Raw genomic sequence first — 24604 nt, 5'->3', positions numbered from 1 at the left:
AGCCCAGGAGTTCTGGGCTGTAATGTTCTGTTCTGATCGGATGTCTGCACTTAAGTTCTGCAGCGATGTCGTGACTTCCCAGGAGAGGAGGCCAACAAGGTTGCCTAAGGAGGGATGAACTGGTCCAGGTCAGAAACAGAGGAGGTCACAACTTCCTTGTAGATCCGTAGTGGTATTGTGCCTGTGAATAGCCATTGCACTCCAGCCTGGGCAACCCCAAGACCCTGTCTCTTAAAAACAAATGCACTTATACCTATAAAATTTCCAGAAGAAGACATAGGAGAAAATCTTTGTAACCTGGAGATATGCAAAGTTTATTAGACCACAGAAAGCACAAATCGTAAAAGGAAATAATTTACGTATTGTACATCGTAATTTTAGTGCTCCAGTGTTTGAAAGATACATCAAGAAAACCAAAAGGCAAGCATCACTCACTCCAAGTTGGCAAAACCTCTGGCTCCTACCTAGCCTGGTGATTTGTGAAATTTAAAAATGTTGCTGGGTGCAGTGGCCAGCACACCTGTAGTCCCTGTTACTTGGGAGGCTGAGGCAGGAGGATTGTTTGAGCTCAGGCTTGAGTGCGCTCTAACCAAGCCTGTGAATAGCTGCTGTACTTCATTTTGGGTAACACAGTCAGACCCCATCTCCAAAAAATATATAAATAAATTAATTAAAATGTGATTTACTGTTAAACACAAATGTTCATAGCAGTTTTATTTATAATAGCCAAAATCTAGAAGTATTCTACTAACAGGTGAATAGATAAAAGTGGTCCTTCTATGCAGTCAAATACTATTCAGCAATAAAAAGGAATAAAGTAGTGATAAAGGCAAAGGGATTATGCTGAACAAGAGAAGCCAGACGGAAAGGAACACCTATTGTATAATTCTGTTTGTATGTATTTCTATAAAATGCAAACTAATCTATAGTGTGAGAAAGATCAGTGGTTGCCCGAGGACAAGGTTTGGAGAGAGAGAGATAGCAGAGGGACATGAGAAAATTTTCAGGAATGATGTGAATATTTGTTATCTTGATTGTGATGATAATTTCACATGCTTTAAATATATAGTCGTGTGTTCCTTAACCACAGGGATACGTTCTGAGAAACGTGTCATTAGGTGGTTTTGTTGTGTACTTAAACAAACATAGATGTTATAGTCTACTATACGCCTAAACTGTATGGCATGTTACCGTAATGAATACTATAGGCAACTATAACATATGATAAGTATTTGTGTATCTAAACATAGAAAGGGTACAGTAAAAATACAGTATAAAAATAAAAATGGTACACCTGTATAGGGCACTTCCCATGAGTAGAGGTTGCAGGACTGAAAGTAATATTTTTCTTTCCTTAATAATAAATTAGCCTTAGCTTGCCCGGGCATAGTGGCTCACACCTGTAATCCCAGCACTTTGGGAGGCCAAGACAAGTGGATCACTTGAGGTCAGGAGTTCGAGACCAGCCTGGCCAACATTGTGAAACCCCATCTGTACTAAAAAATACAAAAATTAACTGGGCGTGGTGGAGGGCTTCTGTAATCCCAGCTACTCGGGAGGCTGAGGCAGGAGAATTGCTTGAACCCAGGAGGCGGAGTCTGCAGTGAGCCCAGATTGTGCCACTGCACTCCAGCCTGGGCGACAGAGTGAGACTCAGTTTAGAAAAATAATGATAGTAAATTAAATAAATAAATAAAATAACTTTAGCTTACTACAATTTTAACTTCATAAACTTTTTATTTTTAACTTTTGACTCTTGTGATAATACTTAGCTTGAAACACAAGCACATTGTGTACAAAATATTTTTTGTTTACAAGGTGTTCAAAAATGTTTTTTCTTCATATCCTTATTCTGTGAACTTTTTTCTATTAAACTTTTTTCAACTTTTAGTTTTTTATTAAAAACTAAGACACATACACACGTTAACCTCAGCCTACGCAAGGTCAGGACTGTCAATATCACTGTCTTCTACATCTTGTCCCACTGGAAGGTCTTCAGGGACAGTAACATGCATGAAACTGTCATCTATAATGACAGTACATTCTTGTGGAAGACCTCCTGAAGGACCTGCTTGAAGCTGTTTTACAGTTAAGTTTAAAAAAAAAACAAGTAGGAGTACACTCTAAAATAACAATAAGAAGTATAGTATAGTATATACTATATAATAAAAGTATAGTATGTATATAAACCAGTAACATAATTCTTTATTACCAAGTATTATATACTGTACACAATTTTATTTTCTGTACTTTTATATTACTGAGTTTGTTTATGCCAGCATCACTACAAACATATGAAGAATATGTTGCACTACAGTGTTACAATGGCTATAACATTACTGAGCAATAGGAATTTTTCAGTTCCATTATAATCATATGGGACGACCATTGTATATGTGGATCGTTATTGACCACTGAGCATGACAGTATATCAAAACTCATCACAGATATACATAATATATTATGTATATCTACAGATATACATAATATATTACATACACATGTATATATGTACATTGTATTGTGTGTAAGTTAGAAAAGAAATGAAGTCAAATCATTTTACTCTAATGCTGAGTACCCTCCAAAGGTTTCTATTTCTTTCAGAGTGGATGCCCCCATCTTTACATTGGATTACAAGGCCCTGTACCATCTTTTTTTCTTTTTGACAAATCTTTTTTCATGCCCCCCTACTTCATCCTTCTATCCCTCAATACTGATATCCCTATCGTTTATCAAACATATTAGGTATGTTCCAACCTCCAGATCGTTCCCCTGGTTATTTCTTCTGCCTGGAGTGCTTTTCTTGCAGGTACACTGGGAGAGATATTTATCATCTGCCTTCTTTGACCTGTCTTGACAAGCTCTTCCTCAGAACTCTCCTGATCCTTCCTTCCTTCCTTCCCTCCCCCCTCCTCCCTTCCTCTTCCTCTTCTCCCATCCCATCCCCTCCCTCTCTTCTTTTCTTTTTCTTCTCTCTTTCTTTTCTTTCAACGGATCTCTCTCACTCTGTTACCCAGGCTGGAGTGCAGTGGTTCTATCATGCCTCACTGCAGCCTGGAACTCCTGGACTCAGGCAATCCTTCCACCTCAGCCTCCTGAGTAGCTGGGAATACAGGCAGGCACCACGATGCCTGACTAATTTTAAAATTTTTTGTAGAGAGGGGGTTCTCACTATGTTTTCCAGGCTTCTCTTGAACTCTTGGCCTGAAGTGATCCACCCACCTTGGCCTCCCAAAGTGCTGGGATTCTAGGTGTGAGTCACTATGCCCAGCCTGTTTTTTTCCATAGTAATTGTCACCTTCTTCCATATGATACAGTTAACTTATTGCATATTCTGTGTATTGTTTATTCTGTTTTTAATCTCTATTAAACTTCACCAGGGCAGACTTGGGGAGTAGGATGCCTATTTAGTTTACTAATATTTCCTAATTCCTGAAGCAAAGTAATCATGCGAACAATATTTGTTGAATAAATGTTTATTATTCTGTTTTTTCCACTACTGGTTTGAAGTTTAGCACTGTTTCTGTTTTTATCTAGATTTTTAACTTTCAAACATTTTACCAAAATCTAATGTTCATTAATAGCTGTACCTTTTCTTACATGGTAGAAGAATATTAGGACACTTGGACTCCTTTTACCTCCTCCTACTGTGATATAATTTTTACATTATTTGACTTTAATCTTGCCATTTGTTGTTATTGCTTTGTACAATCAGTATTCATTTAGATTAAACCATATATAACTTTAGGTTTTTCATTCCTTCTTGCAACTCAAGACAGGCCATCTGAAAACACTTATATTCTGCCTGAAAGATACTTTTTAGTATTTCACTTAGGGAAAGGTCTGTGGTAACATACTTGAAGTTTTTATTTGCCCCAAAATTTTTTTCTTTTGTTATCAATTTTAAGAGTTATTTTTGCTGAGTATAAAGTTCTAGGTTGACAGATATTTTTTCTTTCAGCATATTAAAGATACCATTCGATGGTATTCTGGTTTCCTTTGTTGCTCTTAGAAAGTCAGTTGTCAGCTGGGCGCGGTGGCTCACGCCTGTAATCTCAGCACTTTGGGAGGCCGAGGCGGGCAGATCACAAGGTCAGGAGATCGAGACCATCCTGGCTAACACAGTGAAACCCTGTCTCCACTAAAAATACAAAAAATTAGCCGGGCGTGGTGGCGAGCACCTGTAGTCCTAGCTACTCGGGAGGCTGAGGCAGGAGAATGGCATGAACCTGGGAGGCAGAGCTTGCAGTGAGCCAAGATTGCACCACTGCACTCCAAGCTGGGTGACAGAGCGAGACTCTGTCTCTAAAAAAAAAAAAAAGTCAGTTGTCAAGCTAACTACTGCTCTGTTTTTTCTGGCTTTTCTTTAGGAATTTTCCTTTTCTTTGGTGTCCTTTTTCCTTTGTGTAGTTTCAGTATGATGTATTTGATGTATTCATTTAAGGATTTATTTTTATTCTAATTGGAGCTCATTGGGCTTCTTGAGTCAGTGGATTGTTTGTTATTTTCAGTGGTTCTAGAAATTATCCTTTCGTGTACTTCCCCTTACCACTATTTCTCTCCTGTCTTTCTGGAGCTTTGATTAGACATGTTATGCCCCCATACTGTCCTCAGTGTACCAAACTTACTTTCCTTTCTGGGCTGCATTTGGAATAATTTCTTAGGACCTAACTTTCAGTTCACTGATGACGCTCTTCAACTTGGTTTAATTGTTGTTAAATCTGTCCTGTAATTTTAGATTTTAGCAATTGTAGCTTTCATTTCCAGAAATTTTATTTGGTTCATTTTTAAAAAGTGTCTCCTGTACTACAGATATTTTTTTGCATGTCTTTTTTCAAACATACTATTTAAATCTTCATCTGCTTAATTTAGTATCTCAGATTTTTTGCAGTTTTCTTTCTGCTTAGATATTTCTGACTTTTTGGGGTTTTTTGTGGGGGAGGGTGAGGATGAATTATTCACTTTACTTGGCGAATTAATTATGATTGTCCTTTGAGGCTTGGGATTAAGGTGTTTGTTCCTCCAGAGAGAATTTGCTTGCCTGCAACATTAAAGGCTCTATGTTCAGGATCATTTCAACCTAAATTCGTAGCTTGATTTTCCTTTGGACTTCCAAGAAATGCAAATTTGGGCTGTAAAGTTTTGTGAAAGCTTCCTGTCGGTTAGAACTTTTCAGGGACTTTTTTCTTCCTTCTCTGCTAGTCACAAAGTAAACCTTCCTCATAATCTTTTGAAGATGGTAGGAATAGTAATAGGGTAGGTTATTTTCAGCTTATACTGATAGGTTAATGCAGTGAGAGTATCCTGTTGACTTCTCACCATGGGCTAACCCTGGTATTTGCTTCTGGCCTGCTACCCCATGAGCTGATCAAACCAAAGCTCAGTGTCACAGGGTTAGAGTTTGGGCCTAGTTACTCCTTATAATCTCGGCAACTTTTAGGTTTTTTAAAGAAAGTCTTTATACTTGTTCATTGAGCATTTTTCTACAGTAAGGTTGATTTATATTAATTATTCTCCAATTTAGACATTAAGCTTGTTTGTTTAGGATTTTGCTATTTCAAATAACACTGTGATAAACTGATTTCATAGGTTAAAATGTTATGTATTAATTCATATTGCCTTGGTTGCTATCATGGTGGTACGTTTTCCAAATGTGAAGAATCCGTTCTTAGTCATTCAGATCCGAAACGTTTTTCTTAAAGGTTTATGTAATTGCCTCATTCTGAAATGAAGATATGAATCCATTGTCTAACTGGTTACTTTGCTATATAATGTTTCTGTTTCTGCTCATTTAGGGAGTGTGGATTATATAGACACTTGAAAAATGCATGTTTTATCAAATTTTAGCAAATGTTCTAATTAATCTTATTTTACATGGAAACAGTTATTTAAATTTGGTCTTGATAATTGTTTGCCAGTCCTTTTATGTATTTCTATTGAATGTTCTATGATAGTTATCTCAAAATCTTTCCTAATTTCTCTCAAATCTGCTTGCTAGAGCTCTCTCTCTGCTCACCCTTTCTGTAGCCATCTGTGTTAGCCACTTTGCTGTGCTTAACAACTACTCCCCCTCATCAGTGGTTGATAGAAATTAATGTTTATTTCTCTCCCATGCCTCGGCAGCTGTGAATAAGCTCTTGCTGCCATCCTCCACTTGTCTTTTTTATGTAGGGCCCATGCTAAAGATCACTCCTTTTTGAGACATGGCATTCTTGTGGCAGAGAGTCAAGAATAAGGGAGCAGGTATAAACCCGTAATGCCATGTGAAGGCTCTGTGTGGAAGTAGTGACATGTGTCATTTCCACCTTTCTTCTTTGGGAAAAACATAACATGATCAAGCCCAGTGTGAACTGCATGGAAATGTGTGCTCTTCCACCAGAAGGCATTGCAAGTCATGTTTGGCCAGTTATATAGAAGTGGGCAAGTGAATATTGGCAACAATAATACAATATCCACCATCTCTCTCCTTATGTTTAACTTTGTTTTTAGCCTTTCTAGCATAGATGTTCATAATTGCTTGTGTCTATCTTGAGGTCTCTTTGTGAAGTCTTCCTTTGTGCCTTTAATATACTGTTTTCTGTTGTAAAAATGAATCATTTTACCTATGTATGATCTTGAGCTTACTTGTGTGTAAATTTAGCAAAGACAAAATCTTGTCTGTTTTGTTCAGACTCCTCACTAGAATGCTTAGCTCATGATATGCTCACAACATGTATTTGTTAAATGGATTTTACTCTCCCTTCTTACTTCATCAATTATTCTGTCAGTTTCTCTCATTTTTTGAATCTCAATGTCAATTCTTTCTGCTAATTCTATCCCTGCAGTCTCTTGTGACTGTATTTTCTTGAATTACTGTAATTAGTTACATATTGAATAAATTATAGTAAATCTTTTTAATGAAGAAAATAAAATTATATGAGTTTTTAACTCCTGGCAAATAGAGCCTACATACTTGTGCCTATAAATATGGTCATCTCCCTATCATTAAAAAGCAAACTCCCCACTTTGAGGTTTGCAGTCCAACCTCTCACTATTTCTATAATAGTGTTGTTTACCTTTTTCATTTCTCATTCTCTGTGCCCTATATTGAAGGTCCTCCCCATCCCCCTTTTGAAACTGTTCCTCTAGATTCTGAAGTACTATAATTCCTTGTTTTTTCCCCCTGTTTCTAAGGCTAGTCTCTTTCTCTTTTCTGTAGCATATTCCCTTTCCTTCTATTGTTTAAGTGTGCCTGTACCCGCAGGCTGTATCTTTAGTCTTCTTCATTTCTTGTCTCCTGCCATTTTTAGTGGAGCTCTCATTTGTATGACTTTCACATTTATTTCTACATAGGTAATTCACAAATTTATGTGTTTACTTATAATAATCTGACTTTGCTCCCTTATTTCCACTTTTGGCCATTTCTATTTGAACATCTCATCATCATCTCAAATTTGATGTTCCCCTAAACCAAATTAATCATTTGTCTACTAAAACTGACTCTCCATTGGAACTGACTCCCGTTTTTGTTGATGATACACAGTCACCAGGCTTCTTAAAGGAAGGAGAAGACCAGCATTTGTTTAGCATTTAGTACACTCTAAATACTGTGCTTCTTTGATTACATAATATCTGGCTAAGGTTTTACCTCCAGTGAAAACTTCTCTGACCAGTCACAGCGAATCCTCTGTGATCACTTCTTATTCCAGTTGTAATACATTTGAATTTGTACCATTCGACCCTCATCATGAATCTCCTATAATTCGTACTTTTAGTTTGTAAGCCTCTCAAAGGCAAGAATTTTAACTCATTTTTTAAAACCAGCATAGTTACTCCACAGATACAGATTTAATAACATTTAATAAGTAACTGATTTTTCATTATGAAATCTTGCTCTAAATAACAGAAAGAATCCCAGGCTAGTCCAAAACTAACTAACAGCTAAACTGTGCTCTTGGTCCTTGAACCCAACTGAAAGGGGTTAGCCTTTGGAAGTGGCAGAGGCTCTTAATTTATACATTAAAGATCACTTTTGAACAGATCTTTACTCCGTAACAGAATCTCTTTGTTAGTAATATACTTTCATGGAGCCGTTTTATATTGCTTTCATAACCGTATTTATAGAAGGCAGTGTGTTTACTTTAGCTTCTCTTTCCCATTAGGTGCACCAGGTATAATTTCTTCACCATATGCAGGGGCTGCTGGATTTGCCCCAGCCATTGGATTTCCTCAAGCTACAGGTGATTCTTTTAAGTTGGATTTGAAATGACTTTTAATGAAGTTGTATATTTCCTAGGAACTTATCAAGATGAAGAATGTTACTATATTTGAAGAATTTACCATAAAGCATTACACATATCAGCTGTAGAAGTGTAGTGATTTGTATGATACATAGCTTCCTTGTTACTTACAAATTATTCTCTCTGGTCCCATTCTTAATTCCAATAATCCATTATGTGTTCTGCATCATTTTTGTTTGCTTTTGGCACAAATAACTGTAGGCTAACTACATTAAATAACCTTAGATTTGCCTTTCCAGTTGTTAATATAAAATGTTTAAGTTGCTTCTGTCTTTACTGATAAGCTTATCAATTATGTGTTGAACAGACCTGTCTTATCTTTGGGCCTTCAATGCCTTTGACAGTACTCAACAAATATACAGTCATACTATACATTCACTATTCATCTTCAGAAAACCTTTCGTCATTAATGGGTTTTGAAGATTACCGTAGAGGGGTATGCATGCTGTTTATTTCAGGGGATGTATATTTTGTCTCTAGCTAATGGAGATAATTAAGAGATAGGAGTTGATTAATACTTTGATAATGACTCCCATTATTTTCCAAATAGTAAGCAAAATGAATTTGATTAGGGCATCTAAAGAAAACACTGAGGTTGGTGATTAGGGGAATGACAGAGTGGTAAGCCTATTCCATGTATTTCCACCTTAAACTGATTCGTGACTGTAACTACATTTTAAATTGCAACATATCTGCTTTCTGGCAGTAATCTTTATATTCTAACCTTTGAATTCTGGGAATTTTAACTATTCTCTCTTTCTCTTTTTTTGTTGTTGTTGTTGTTGTTGTGAGACAGAATCTCGCTCTGTCGCCTAGGCTGGAATGCAGTGGTGCAATCTCGGCTTACTGCAACCTCCACTTCCTGGGTTCAAACGATTCTCATGCCTCAACCTTCTGAGTAGCTGGGACTAGACGTGCATGCCACCACGCCCAGCTAATTTTTGTATTTTTAGTAGAGATGGGGTTTTGCCATGTTGGCCAGGCTGTTCTCAAACTCCTGACCTCAAGTGATCAGCCTGCCTCAGCCTCCCAAAGTGCTGGGATTAAAGGGTGAGCCATTGCACCCAGCCAGTAACTACTCTCTTTTTGATGGAGAGGATGGAGTTAACAGAAAGAGTGATATGAAGGTTGAGGTTTTAAATTTTACCATCTTGGTGGGTTTTAGTATATCTTAACATATATTTAATTAAGTGAATATTCTACCTGTCATGTTAAAAATATAGTTTTATTTATTTGAAGCTCCTCCAAGTTTAATAATTGGTGGACATTTTGATATGTTTTCCCTCATTTTGGATATTTCTTTTAGATATACTCTTTGTATAAATATTAAGTAATATTAAGAAAGACGAAAAGTGAATAAAAGAGGGCTTCTGACTTGATAAGACTTTTAAGCTGATAGAAGATAAACACACACACACACATCCTACAGTGTAGCTGAACTGTGCTCTTAGCTCATGTATAACAGACATACAAACAGCAAAAGTTATGCAAAAGTGTCAGGGTTGGACTGCTGGGGCATGGGAATATGTCATGTGAGGGCTATTGATTTTGTGCAATAGTATTCAGCCTGGGAATGTGGTCTGCACAGTTTTAAAATTCAGCAGTATGGATGATGGTAGTTATGACCTTCTTAGATTGTCAAGCAGAATAGGCTGAATGTAAAATATATTATAATTTAATTACATGATATGTGGTAAAGTGGCCAGACTGTTTAAAGAATCATTAAATTAAGGAATTGGTTCATTTTGCATAAACTAGAAGTTTTACCTTAGACAGTTTTTAAACTGAGAACACAATATAGTGGGAAAGTGTGCTGTTTTAAGTATAGTGTCAGTATTCTGGTGTTACTGAGCTTTCAGTATTTCCATAATACCTAGAGAAGTAGAGAGCTCAGAACATTTCTGCTACAAAAGAATATTGAATTTTGTAAATTTCTATTTTAGTCAAAATCATATTTATATAGCATTTTATACAGTCACAAAATGTTTTTCCCGTATAAAATGTCATATAGCACTAGCTAGCATGCATGTTTTTGACTTCTGCTGAAGGACTTTAAAAAAATACACGTCTGATTTTATGGTAGAAGTCAGTATGAATTAGGATATATCTATTGTAAGAAACAGAGGGAGTGTTTGTAGTTAACAGACCCTCTGAAAAGCCTAACAGCGTTAGGCCCAGTGAGTTCAGTTACTCTGCAGAGTACTGTGTGAATAATAGAGCACTAAGTATAATAATGTCTACAGATGAGGAGCTCAGCTTGCAGACAGACTGTGCAGGGCAGAAAACTGGCCTTCAGTATCTTTATGGTAGCTGTGACACATTTTCTTTCTGTATTTTTCCTTTCCTCTTTATTTACTTAAATTCTATCAAGTGTTACAATTCTTCAAATAATTAGAATATGAAATGCTTCTGGTGTTTTTAAAAGGTCTATCGGTTCCAGCTGTTCCTGGAGCTCTTGGTCCTCTCACAATCACCTCCTCTGCTGTCACTGGAAGGATGGCCATTCCTGGGGCTAGTGGTATACCAGGAAATTCTGTTCTACTCGTCACGAATCTCAATCCTGATGTGAGTTGAAAAGTATTATATGTAAATAGTCTTTCAGGAGAAGGTATGGTAGCGCTTTTTTCTTTTCTTTCTTTTTTATTTTTATTTTTTTTGAGAAAGGGTTTCACTCTTTCACTCAGGCTCAAGTGTAGTGCTGCAGTCACTCACTGCGACCTCTGCTTCCTGGGCTCAAGTGATCCTCCCACCTCAGGCTCTCAAGTAGCCAGGACTACAGGTGCCCACTACCACACTTGGCTAATTTTTTTATTATTATTATTCTTTTGTAGAAACAGGATCTTGCTGTGTTGCCCGGGCTGGTCTTGAGTTCCTGGGCTCAAGTGATCCACCCACCTCAGCCTCCCAAAGTGCTGGGATTACAGGTGTGAGCCACCATGCCCAGCCATGGTAACTTCTGATCCAGGGTTGTATTCAAATTAAAATGCTTAAGTTTGTTTTAAGAACTTGTATTAAAATTCATCACTAGTATATACAGAAGCAGCATATAAAACCATGCTTTAAAATAAAAACAACTGTCATTACAGTATAAACTTATTTTCAATTTTTCCTTAAATTATTGTCAGACACTTATTTTGTGTTTTTACAGCTTATCACACCACATGGGCTTTTTATCCTATTTGGTAAGTTCATTTTTGCTATTTTAATATTGTCTACAGGTGTGAATTAAGCACATTTCACTTATTTAGTAATATTTATTAATTACTTCTATGTGCCAAGTATTGTGTTGACACTGAGGATAAAACAGTGAATAAGACTTAGTAAGTAGTTACAATGATGATTTATAATATGGGAAATAGAGATTTTGTAAAGGGAGTGTAATGCAGGGAGACCTAACCTAGCAGAGGGACTCAATAGAAATGATAGTTAAACTGACTTGTTAAACATGAGTGAGAATCAGCCAGGCAGAAAGTGGGGGCAGTGTCTTCACAGAGGAGGGGAGAAGGGAGAGATGGGTCCTGGTACATGGAAGTGAAGGAAGCCCAGTGGTGAGCATAGGCGAGCATAACAGAGACCTGGTGAAGGTGGACAGCTGCATAGGGTCAAAATCGTGAAGAGCTGTTGAAAGCTTTTTTAAGGAGTTTGGCTTTTACCTAAGAACAATCGGAAGCCATTGAACAGTTTTAAGGGAAGAGAGTGGCGTAGTGCGATTCAGGTTTTTAAAATAGTCTCCAAACTTTCTAACAGCATGGAAATACGAGAACAATGAAATAAGCAATATTTACTATTTTAAAGATTTTTATTAATGAGTTTATTTTTCCATAAAAAGATTAACATTTAATGAACAGTATGATTTAATATGCTTTGATATTATTAAAAATCCTTGTTTTCATTTTGATTCAGTATTCCAAGGGTAGATTATTTTACTACTTGATTTTAATGTTTGTCATAGCTGAAGAAGATAAATCATAAAGATATATAATCTAAATGCAGGGGTTTCATTATTGCTATACTTCAATAATTATTTCATTAATTTTTTCATGTAATCCACCAATGTTTGTCATGTTTTATCTAGAAAAGTTAGATTTTTTCCTCTTAAATCAGTGGATCTTGAAAACTGTTATATTTGACTATGTCTAACAAATAGAGTTAAAACTCACTGGTATGCTTCATTTGTAAGATTTTTAAAATAAGATAGAAAATTGTTTCCAAATTTTTTGAATGTGATAGTTTTAGAGACAGGATCTCACTCTGTTGCCCAGGCTGGAGCGCAAAGGCGTGATCATAGCTCACTGTAGTCTCAAACTCTTGGGCTCAAACAGTCCTCTTCCCTCAGCCTTCCGAGTAGCTAGGATTATAAGTGCAAGCCACAGCACCTGGCTGATAGGTTTTTTTAAATGGAATTTTTTGAGATGTAATTTACAACCATACAGTTTACATGCTTTGGATTTACAACTCAAAAGATTTTTAGTAAATTCACAGTTGTGTGGCTATCACCACAGTCCAATTTTAGAAAATTTTCATTGCCCCAAAGAAATTCCTCATGCTCATTTGCAGTCACTATAAAACTATAGTGACTTTTTATTAATGATTGATGTGTTAATTTTCAGTAATAAAATCATGTATTAATAATACATTTTAATATGACTCTTTTCTAGCCAAAGCATGTTTCATACTAAAAGTAGTTAATTTCTCACTCATTTAATAAACAGCTGGGTGCAGTAGCTCATGCCTGTAATCCCAACACTTTGGGAGGCCAAGGCGGGAGGATTGGATTGTTCGAGACCAACCTGGGCCAGATAGTGGGACCCCATCTCTACAAAAAATAAACACCCACATTTTGTAAAACAAATTGTGTATGTTTAGTTTTTAAAGAATAGTTATGTCACCATCTAGTTATTTCTGAGAAGGATAGCAAATTCAGAATACTTGTCTCTGTTTTAAATTTTTAAAGTGCCGTTAGTATGATAATGATGCAGCTAGCAACTATTGAAAGATCTTTTTTTTTTTTTTTTTTGAGACAGAGTCTTTCCGTCACCCAGGCTGGAGTACAGTGGCACAATCTTGGCTCACTGCAACCTCCACCTCCCAGGTTCAAGTACTTTTCCCACCTCAGCCTCCTGAGTAGCTGGGACTGCAGGTGTGTGCCACCATGCCTGGGTAAGTTTTGTATTTTTTGGTAGAGATGAGGTTTCACCATGGCCAGGCTGGTCTCGAACTCCTGACCTCAAGTGATTCACCCACCTCGGCCTCCCAAAGTGCTGGGATTACAGGTGTGAGCCACTGTGCCCTGCTGAAAGATCTTATTTTTATAATATTGATGATACTCTGTAGCACATAAACTGAAATATATTGTAATACACTGAATGAATAAATCAAGTGAGACTGGAATTGACAACTAAAACCTGTTGGCTTTAATTTTATCTATATATTAAAAATTCAAAAACTGTGATTTTTTTATATTGGTTTATATAAACAGAGTAGTATAGATAAGAGTTGGATTATTATCTCTCCATACCCCAGTGAATCATTTTACCCGTCTTTTAGGATACGGGACCCACTTTGGGGAACACTAGGGTAGAAAAATCGAGGGTAATAAGATCATTTAGAATCAATTAGGTTGTGGTAGTCCCGGTATGAAATGGTGTTGATAGCTTTGATGGTAGTGAGGACTGGGAGAGGTGGAAAAATGTGAGAGATATTTACACCATAGAATCAATGGGTGCTGGTGATTGATTGGGTGGGTGTGAGGGTTTGAGGAAAAGAAGAAGTCAAAAGATGACTCCCAGGTGTCTGACTGGAGCAACTGTGTGAATGATGGTATTTATCTACAGCCTTAGTGAATACTGGGAGTGGGGAGAGGAAAGGGGGGATGAATCATTTTGGGACGTAATAAGTTTAGAGTGTTTATGGGTTGTCCAAGTGAAAAAGAGTAAGTACATGAATAGATCTGGAACTTGGAAGAGATAAAAATTTGCAAGTGTATATATGGAATTGCCAAGGGAGAGTATATAGTATAAGAAATGCCTTCTTTAAGTGTATTAGTAAAATTGATTAAACACAACACAATCAGACATTAAACACAGTATTTTGTTTTGTTTTAATTAGGAGTCTATGGTGATGTACATCGAGTGAAGATTATGTTTAATAAGAAAGAAAATGCCTTGGTTCAGATGGCAGATGCAAATCAAGCTCAGCTAGGTACTAATGATTAATAATTAATAATAATGCGAACTTGCCCCTTCTGTTGCCCCTTCTGTGTGTGAATTTTCCTTCAAAATAAACAAACACAGCTAGTAGGAATATGATTTTGTAAAAGAACACCTCCTTGTGATAATGCCTTCATAAACATGTCTATATGTTAAGATTAAAAAATATTCATTACTCTTTTAAGTCTGAAGTTCATTTGTCTACTTGAACATATTGTTAATGTCTAGAGCTTTGACCCTAGGGTTTTTCCATTAAGTTTAATAAGCATGATTTGTTTTATTTATTTTATTTATTTCTTTTCCTTCCAAATTAAGTTTTCTGTAACCATTGAGTGGCCTAAAAGTTTGGGCAAACTTTGTAATGATGATGCAAGAAAGGGTTCAATGGCTTCACTGTTAAAAAAAGCTGTAAAGTTTTACTCAAAATTTCTTATAAAAATGCCTTGGTTGAGACAAAACTAATATATTCAGTAACCGTTTCATGAATACTTACTGTGTTCCAGGCACTCTGAAACTTCATAGCATTCTGCTCAGAAAATATTTTTTGTTTGTTTTAAATTGCTTTTCTTATAGTAAAATAAAGTCATTTAACATGTTTCCTTAAGGGTTTTGGGGTTTTGAAACCCTTTTCACCCTCAAACTGGCAATACAGTTTTAAATAACTACATAAAAATAATTTATGGTAATGTTGACAGATATTACTGAGAAATCTATCCTAATACCCGAACTTTAAAAATTTTCTTCCCATGCGCTAGCAATGAACCATCTAAGTGGTCAGAGACTTTATGGGAAAGTGCTTCGTGCTACACTGTCCAAACATCAAGCAGTACAGCTTCCTCGAGAGGGACAAGAAGACCAAGGTCTGACTAAGGATTTCAGCAATAGTCCTTTGCATCGCTTTAAAAAGCCGGGCTCTAAAAACTTCCAGAATATCTTTCCACCATCAGCCACTCTGCATCTTTCCAACATTCCGTATGTACCTAATAAGTTATTAATCACTTAGATGATTAATAATCTACAGTGTGTGATTTGGGAGAGGTTAAAACCTCTGAAATTGTTCTAACCTAGCAGTTGTCCTGGTCTTTATTTGCCATCATGCCTTCAGAAGGTTATCTCCAATCCTACACTCTAAAATAGAAAGATACCTGTTTTAAAATTTTATTTCCAAATGGAGAATTCACAACTAGTTATTTTTCAGTTATAAAAAGGTCATAAAAATAATTTTAGGCAGAACTATTCCATTGGCACATATTTGTCCATCCCTTTGAAGAAGTAATGACTCTTATGTTAACCAGTATAACAAAATCAAATAAATTGTGTATCAAAGAATTTGGTAAAAATGGAGTTTGTACTTTTTATCTACAAGCTGTAAAGCCATAGATATGTTAATTACTTAAAAGCTAAAAGTTATTTTCCTGTAGCCACTGTACAGGTCTCTTTATTAACCAGTGTTGTATGTGTGCTTTAGTTATCTTCAAACTCAGGGATTGACAACCTGTAGCCTGTGGCTGTTTTTGTATGGCCTATGAGCTAAGAATGATTTTTACATTTTAAAATGGAAGCAAAATATTTTGTGATACGAGAAAATTATATAAAATTCAAATGTCACCTTTTATAAAGTTTCATGTAATATAGCTGTACTCATTCACTTTCATGTTATTTATGGCTGCTTTTGAGCTACAGCAGCAAAACTGATTAGTTACAGCAGAGACGATATGGCCCATACAGCCTAAGATATTTACTGTCTGGCCCTTTAAAGAAAATACTTGGCAATCTCTGTCCTAATTGTTGAAGTCCTTAATCTACAAAAATGGCAGTTTTGTTCATGGACTTTGGAAATTGTTAAAACAACAACAAAAAAATGGCAGTTTTGTATAATTTGAACTAATACATAAAGGGGGATAAGCTTTAGAAAAAAGATAAAAGCTGCGGGGGATGTGTGTGTATGTGTGTAAAAATTGAAAAACTTGAAGGTGTAGAGAGGGGTGAAGTCTGGAACATTATTGAGAATGAGAATGGGAAGTGAATAGGAATAGAGAATAATTATTCAGAAGAATGAATATCCAGCCTCCCTGCTGGTCTCCAGTTAGGCTACATGGAGAAACCTTGAATCCAAGTTGGGCAATGGATCAAACCTCATACCAGCCAGGAAACTGGTAGAGTCAAGGGAAAAAAAAAAAAAAGTAGATTACATGGACCAAGAAATTTAGCAGCTCGTTACTGTGGAGTGTAGGGTAAATGGACAACAATTAGATACTGAGGCAGGCACCTGTCATCATTAGCTTTTAATTTTTTTTAATTAATGGATTTTTTTTGAGACCGAGTCTCCCTCTGTTGCCCAGGCTGTAGTGCAGTGGTATGGTCTCAGCTCACTGCATCCTCTGCCTCCCAGTCTCAAGTGATCTTCCCACCTCAGCTTTCCAAGTAGCTGGAACTACAGGTGTAGGCATGCCCAGCTAATTTTTTGTATTTTTTTGTAGAGACAGTTTCACCATCTGCCCAGGCAGATCTCTAACTCCTGAGCTCAAGCAATCTGCCTCCCACAGTGTTGGGATTAGAGACATGAACCACTGTGTCCAGCTTTGTTGTTAGCTTTTTAAATATATCACATCATGCAGGAGCTGGACTCTAGTTGCAACCTACAGAGGACATGTAGGAAGGAGAGGAAAGGATATTAATATTCTTTCAAGTTCTGGGTACTGTCCTGGTGCTTTACACATGTTGCCTCATTTAATCTCCATAACAACCTTTTTAAAAAAACATTGTGATAAAATACACATAATGTAAAAATTACAGTTTTAACTATTTTTAAGTGTACAGTCCAGTATACATTCACATTAAGTACACATTATTTTGCAACTGTCACCTCTGTCCCTCTGTAGAACCTTTTCATCATCCCAAACTGAAACTCTGTACCCATTAAGCAGTAACCACCTTTTTCCTCCTAACTCCCAGCTCCTGGTATCCACTATTCCATGTTGTTGTTGGCATTATTATCCATAATAACCTTTGAAGTAAGGTCAGTATTTTCATTGTATTAATGAAACTGAGATTTAGGTTAAATAATTTACTCAAAGTGATACACAAGTGAGTGAGGAATAGAACGTGAACCTCAGGTCTGTCTTCCTACAGAGCTAATGATTGTTCTGCCATACTGTCCTTGTTGGTAGTTGTGAGATGAATCTACTTTTAGTCAGTTGACTGTCATGTGATAGACCACTATATTAGTTATGTATGGCTGTGTAACACATCACCCCAAACTTAACAACTTAACGCAGTAGTAAATGTGTATTATCTCATACTGTTACTACAAGTCAGGAATCTAGAAGTGGCTTAGCTGGGTGGCTTTGGCTGAGTCTGTCATAAGGTTGCAATCAAGATGCGAGGCAAGGATGTGGTCATCTGGAGGTAGAGGATCCATTTCCAAAATGGCTTAGTCGTGTGCCTGTTTGTTGACCAAAGGCCCCAGTTCCTTGTCATGAGGACTTTTCCATAATGTCTTGATTGTGTCCTTCCAAAGCTGATGATTCAGGAGAGGACATAGTGAAAACCACAATGTCTCTCGGCTTCAGAAGTCACACATTGTCATTTCTACAGTATCCTAAGTGTTTACAGAGGATACCTCTGTTTTCTATGGGAGGGGAATAAACAAGGGCATGAATATAAGCAGGCAGGAATAATTGGGGGCCACTTTAGAGCCTGGCAGCCACATACATTCAGAATTACCCTGCAAACAGTTGAAAATGTGGAACTCCAGACTGTAGCAGACAAGTCAGAGCTGGGAAAACTTTGGAAGTACTACAGTTGATTACTGAAGCCAGTGGTATGACTAATAAGAATAAATATAGATTCCAGGCTCAGCTACATTTAAAAGAAAAAAGAATATAGAAAGATTTTTCTTGCCCTTTATATACCTGCGCATGTCTTTGGCAAGGATTGAGACAAAATTCCATTGCTTGAGGATACATGTCAGTTTTTGAACATCTTTCAGGGAACTTCCAAATCAAGTCTTTGTTATATGGTTTAGTAATTCTGTTTGAAATGTACTTTAGAGATTTGATGATTGCAAGAGTTAATCTGCTTCACTTGAGAATGGGACCCAGGTAGTTGACTCCCTCTGTTTTCACAGCCCTTCTGTTACAGTGGATGATCTGAAGAACCTTTTCATAGAAGCTGGATGTTCAGTGAAGGCTTTTAAATTCTTTCAGTAAGTCTTTGCTTTCAAGAAATATATTAAAATTATTTAATATGGTATGCAAATTTTAAAGGTAGTTCAGTGAAGTCTTCTGATGGGGGAAGGAGTTTGGAAGCAAAATTCATTCTAAATACTTTCTGTATTTCTTGTACCATTTTCAGGAAAGATCGCAAAATGGCGCTCATTCAGTTGGGATCTGTGGAAGAAGCAATTCAGGCCCTCATTGAGCTTCATAACCATGACCTTGGAGAAAATCACCACCTCAGAGTTTCCTTCTCAAAATCTACAATCTGACTTTTCTGTGAATTTTTCTCCTAAAACTGGACCATAATTTCAGTAAAACCTTCAGACATAGACTGAAGCAGCTCAAGACCAATTTTGCCTCTTTGACAAAAATAACTCTTTCTGAGTTTGATATTCAAGTATATTTTAAAAATCAAGGGATGTTCTTTTTTTCTATATCCCCCCTTGCCAGTCAAAGGTTTCTTTTCCGTTTTTACCATGGTTTCTATGAAAATAACCTTCGGGAAAAAGAAAATCAGGAAACAATGGTTTGTTTTTTTTTTCCCCCAATAATTTTATTCCCTCTATTAAATTAGATTTGAAGAGGATTAACTTTGTTTTAGTTTGGGTCCAGGTCAGCCTTATACAACGTTTCTAAACTCATTTGTACTTAAAAAAAAATTTAAACACAGACTTCTAAAATTACTTGATGTAAGTAATTTAAATCACTTATGACCAAGTTATTAACCTTGTGAATCAGAAGTCTGACTCTTGTAGGAAGTTATATTCACTTATAAAGTACATCAGATCTTTGCCATATATTGATGGTTATTATGCATAAACACATTGAGTTGTGTTGGAAGCAGATTTATAAACCTGCATGTTTTCTTTGAATGATTTCTTTTTTTCACTGTAAGACACTCCTTTAATGCCTATCTTTAACTTTTTAAGACTATTTGGAAAAATGCAGTGTCTTAGCTGTCCCCAGGGAAATTAAGTGGAATCCAACTAGGATCTGTTAAGAAGATGTCAGAATAACTAATAATTTTATTACGAAAAAAATCATGTTTTAAATTTCAAAATGACACTTACTTGTCAAGTAATATGATCTTGGAAAATTTTAAAGAAAAATAATCCTACTTATAAACTACTTTTTTATAATTGTTTTCAGAAAAAAAGTTTACAGTCTTAAGGAAAATATTCAGGTCTATCATATGGTTTGACAGATTTTTTAAAAGTTATTTTTGGTAAGGTCTTCTTTTAGAAAAAAATTAATCTCAAGGGTTTTTTGTACCACTATAATCTCTAATACTCAGAATTACTGTGTATTTACTTAATTTCTTATTATGTGCCTTATTATGTGCTTAAGATACAATAGGTTAGAGTTTAAATATCTGGAAAACTATATTGTGGGCTTGGTAAGCATTTTATTTTTCCTTTCTCTGTTTTGGTAAGGATTTAACATTTTTTTCATTGCAATTTTAAGTGGTTTTCAATAAGTAATAGTTTTTATCAAATTTTTGGTGCTTGGTGCAGAGACGGTGTGGGGGGTGAATGGTTTTGGGAATAATTCAGTGCACACCTGTAGGCCTCTTTACATTGTGACTGATAGGGGTTATTGCATATCAATTTGGGGCTGTAGAGTGCAATCTCAGTTTCATCTTTATCACCCATCAGAATTTGTCTCAGGATTACTTGGTTTTTCTCAGTCCTTAAGCGAGAACTTGCTTTTCTTTGTTAATGTGACTTCATTACTGAGTGCCCACATATTTGGAGTATGAGAAGGTGGGTTATTTCTCATGCTCTGTCCCTCTCTTTTTCGTTGAATGTAAGAGTACATTTTAATGTTGCTTCAGTGATTGTATAATGTAAAATGGTTTCTTTTTAATAAGAAACTGCTATTATTCCTTCAATTCTTGATCAGAATTTTTTAAAGCAGAAGTAGTCAAAAGGGTCATTTTTTGTCTACCCCTTTTACACTTTTCAGATTATGAAAGTGTCTCATCTCAACTTTTAAAAGAATAAAGAACATCTTGCTGGGCATGGTGATGTGCGCCTGTAGTCCCAGCTACAGGCTGAGCCTATAGGCAGGAGGCTACAGGCAAGAGGATCACTTGAGCTCAGGAGTTGGAGGCTGCAGTGTGCTATGATCACATTTGTGAATAGCCACTCCACTCCAGCCCTGGAACATAGTGCAACCCCTTCTCTAAAAGTTAAAAATTAAGAAAATCTCAATCTCTTTGCTATATTCTAGTGATTAATTTGAACATAGGGAGGTTTTTACAGAAGAAATTTTACTGAAAAATAGAGACTGCAAGAGACGATACGGAGTATTTAAAAAGCAGAATTCACTCACCACTGAGCAACACTTAGTTGGTAGAATAGAAAGGAAGGATACTAAGTTAAGACTTTTCAAATGGATCAGTTTAGTTCAATAGATAGATATAATCACGTGTGTAGTTGTGGGGTTTTTTTTTGTTTTTTTACTTATGAAATAAATTTTTACCTAGACACAAGGGGTATATGAAGGAGGAAAAAAATTTCTTTGCAGAATCTCCCAAAATTTGCTTTTTTTTTTTTTCCCTTCCACACAGGCACTATTATAATTTTCAGTGCCATGTTAAATTGGGTTATTTCATTTACTTTAAGTTAGGAATTACTGTGTAATTTATTAATTCATGATTCTCATAACATTCAGCATTAAGTGTAGCAAAGTTGCTAATAACGGAAGGGAGATCATAGTGATGTTGAATGTAATTTTGAAGTAGGGAATGGCCTTTTAAGTCTGAGAGAGAACATTTGAATCCTTTTCAGGGATTTGTGTAGGGGTGTGTTTGTGTGTGTGTGTGAATGTGTGTGTGTAGATAAGTGTATATACATAAATACACTCTTCTATAGTTGTATATACATATGCACATTACATACATTTTAATTTATTGACAAAATTAACCAAATTAAGATTTGGAGATGTGGGGTGTTCTTGTTTTAAAATAGCATGTTTGAAACCATCAGTTTGTGTCTAAAATTAGCTGTAGCACATGGATGTTGTCCATATTAAGCTATTTGCTGTTTGAATTATAGAGGTCTACAGTATTTGTGTTGGCATAGTTTTTGTAAAAAAGATTAAAAATCAGGATGGTGGAAAAACTAGATCTGTGTATTTCTGTTTTGGCATGCATTTATTCAGTATCTTCTAGCAATGGTTAATTTTTCTCTGTTGATCTACCATAGGATCCTATTTTTAAGTTTATTTACTTTATTTTTAAGGAGTATTGTCATCACTTTTCAAGGTGTCTTGACTTCTACACAAAGTATATATATTCAGGACTTTAAAAAATAGCAGTACACATTTAACAGTAGCAAATTACAACAAAATGATTTACTTTGAGATTTGAATAATTTGCATAGCAGTAAAATGTGCTTTGTGTAACATACAAATAGAAGAATGACCCACTATCTTAACTGATACTGGAGAGTATCGGAATTACCCAGTAGCTCTTACAGAATGCCATAAATTCTTTAAGACTAAATATTGTAATGAGTTATTTGAAGTAATGTTTCTGATTTGCTGTTAAAAGTTGCCGAGCTCAGTTTTTGGAGATATCGTTTCTGCCTGCCTGTTTCCTTATGAGAGCAAGGCCTTCTTTGGTTCCAGCTAGTATGATCATCATGGGTTCTGCTTTAGTTGATGAGAAGTGGTTCCTATGAACGCCTCTGTTTAGTTTCTTTTTATTTTATTTTATTTTATTTTATTTTTTGGGGTCTCGCTATGTTGCCCAGACTAGTCTCCAACTCCTGGGCTCAAGTGATTCTCCTGCCTCCACCTCCCCATAGTGCTGGGATTACAGGCATGAACCATCACGCCTGGCTGTCTGTTCTTTTCAGTGTCTCCATGCCATCAGACAGCAATGCTTATATGTTTAGCATTTTGTCATGCAGTTTCTCTTCTGTTCCCACGAGATATTTTTGGACAAAAAAATGACAAACTCAAAAGTACATGTGTTTTTCCCCACCTATCTCTTAGAAAACCTAATATGTGTACTGCTATTTTTAAAACCAAAAAGAGACAGCATGACGATGCATAAAGCATTTTTCTTAACCTTTCCTTTGTCTTGATCTGTTGTTAACAAGAATAAAACTGCCAGACTTAAAATACTCTACTATTGTGCTAAAAGAAATACAATTTAGATTGCACAAAATTTGAAAATATAACTCAGCTGTCTTTTAAAAGAGTTGTGTTGTTATCTACAAGACTATTAGCAGTCTTTTTTCAGAGCAAATTTTAACAGCTAGTTGTGAGTGGTTTAAAATATAGAAAATATTAAAATCTTAGTTTGAAGGGTTTTATAGTGGGAGAAAAAAACAGGACCAAAGTTTATGTGCCTTCTTCAGTAGTCTTAATTGACCTTTTCTTCCTATTTGAGACTAAAGTAGTATCAGTATTCTGGTTTTCAGGAAATATGTACTATATAGTTTTAAAAGAATGTCATCCCACCAACTATCCAAGCAAAGAATCGTAACTGTAGAAATGAAGTCTCAGTTACACTTTTGCCTTTATCACATAATATTCATTATAGAGCATCGTGCAGGTCCAAGAATAGAGCTGCTTGAAATCTTTGTGGTAGTTTCCTTACTTTTTGTAACCTGAGGCATATGTTCCAGAGAACAGGGATATTTGTCTGGTCCAGTGACCTTGGTGATCATAGTCATAATTGAAAGATGCCTAAGGCATGCTTAAATCAGCATCGTCAACTGATTTGTTGTTGTTGTTGTTGTGTTATTTTCACTTCTTGGATCTATGTAGTAGTTGTAATAACAAATATTTAAATAGCTATTTTTTTGATGCCATTAAAAAAAATCATACTCTGGCCTTTTTTTCCCCTTACCATTGTTTCCCAGATCTTTTAAAAATTCATCCCATATCCAGAAAGTACCAATTATAAAGATTGCTGACCAAGCAAAGTTTTGCATCAAAATGTCACCTCATTGCTCTGACCAAAGACTGACTGTTGTGGTTTTAACTCCTCTCTGTGAAGCATTTTGCATTTTCCCCAAGCTCCTTTCTGAAAGAAGACCCAGTGCAGAGCGGCCTTTACTTTCTGTTGCCTACTGTTGAATAGACTACTTAGAGAAAGTGGGAGTTACAGTGTGAACAGAATGGATTAGGATGACGAGTTTGATGGGCATTTCCAGTACTGTATCTAAGAAAAAAAAAAAAAAATAGCACAGCTAGGAGCCTCTGACATTGTCTGGTGTTTTACATGGTCTGTTCATCAAAGTTCCCCTTTTCAGTTTGTAAGAATGTTCATCTAACAGAAGAAAATGCTGTAAATATTTGTAACAACATTTTTTTTTAACAAGGCCAAAAAAGAAAAAAAAGGTTTTTGGGAACAAGTGAACTTACAAAGTGGTTTTTATATAAAACATCAATTGTCTTGTATATTTTGGATAAGCAGCAGTACCAGCTTTCATTTGTAACAGAGTTTGTGGCATTGGAAAAAAAGGATTCTGTGATTGTTGAAGTGAATTATGTTATAAATGCAAAGAGAAGATAAAATATTAAAAACCATATTTTCTAAATGCGTAGTGCATGGTTAATTCAAGCTTCTGTACACTACAGTATATTCCATTTTCGTTCAGTTTGTATATTTGCTGACTATTACTTGATATCTCTAATCTCTTTTCCTAACAAATATAGCATTGTAGCATGCCTTTTAATAAATGTCATGACATCTGTACTCTCTTAAAATTTTTCTGTGTTCTTGTCTGTACTTTGGGTTTCCCCTTGTCTTACCTGTAATTCTAATGATGTCCTATTTTCTTTTCTTTTCCATAGCCATCCATCTAAACGTGTCATGGTTAGAGAATAGCGAGCACAAACAGTGTTCAAAATGGGAAAAACACAAAATCTTCTGTCT

At 35.9% G+C, this 24604-nt stretch overlaps 1 protein-coding gene across 9 annotated transcripts in view; it reads left to right on the top strand.

Annotated features, from left to right (window-relative positions):
* PTBP3 (polypyrimidine tract binding protein 3) overlaps positions 1-24266 on the top strand; it is a 115892-nt gene extending 91626 nt beyond the window's left edge. For 8 of the 9 annotated variants that reach the window (XM_007968413.3, XM_037983633.2, XM_037983623.2 and 5 more), the window contains 7 exons: positions 8142-8219; positions 10705-10844; positions 11428-11461; positions 14388-14480; positions 15244-15460; positions 18618-18695; positions 18845-24266. In XM_007968413.3, coding sequence (XP_007966604.1) covers positions 8142-8219; positions 10705-10844; positions 11428-11461; positions 14388-14480; positions 15244-15460; positions 18618-18695; positions 18845-18977 — 773 coding nt within the window. In that variant the 3' untranslated portion in view covers positions 18978-24266. The remainder of the gene's footprint in view (positions 1-8141; positions 8220-10704; positions 10845-11427; positions 11462-14387; positions 14481-15243; positions 15461-18617; positions 18696-18844) is intronic. The other variant, XM_037983641.2, reaches the window with a different exon arrangement.
* The last annotated feature ends 338 nt before the right edge of the window (positions 24267-24604 follow it).

Source organism: Chlorocebus sabaeus, chromosome 12 (genome assembly GCF_047675955.1).
Source record: "Chlorocebus sabaeus isolate Y175 chromosome 12, mChlSab1.0.hap1, whole genome shotgun sequence".
Classification (NCBI taxonomy): Eukaryota; Metazoa; Chordata; class Mammalia; order Primates; family Cercopithecidae; genus Chlorocebus; species Chlorocebus sabaeus.
This window is presented reverse-complemented; position numbering and strand designations above follow the sequence as displayed.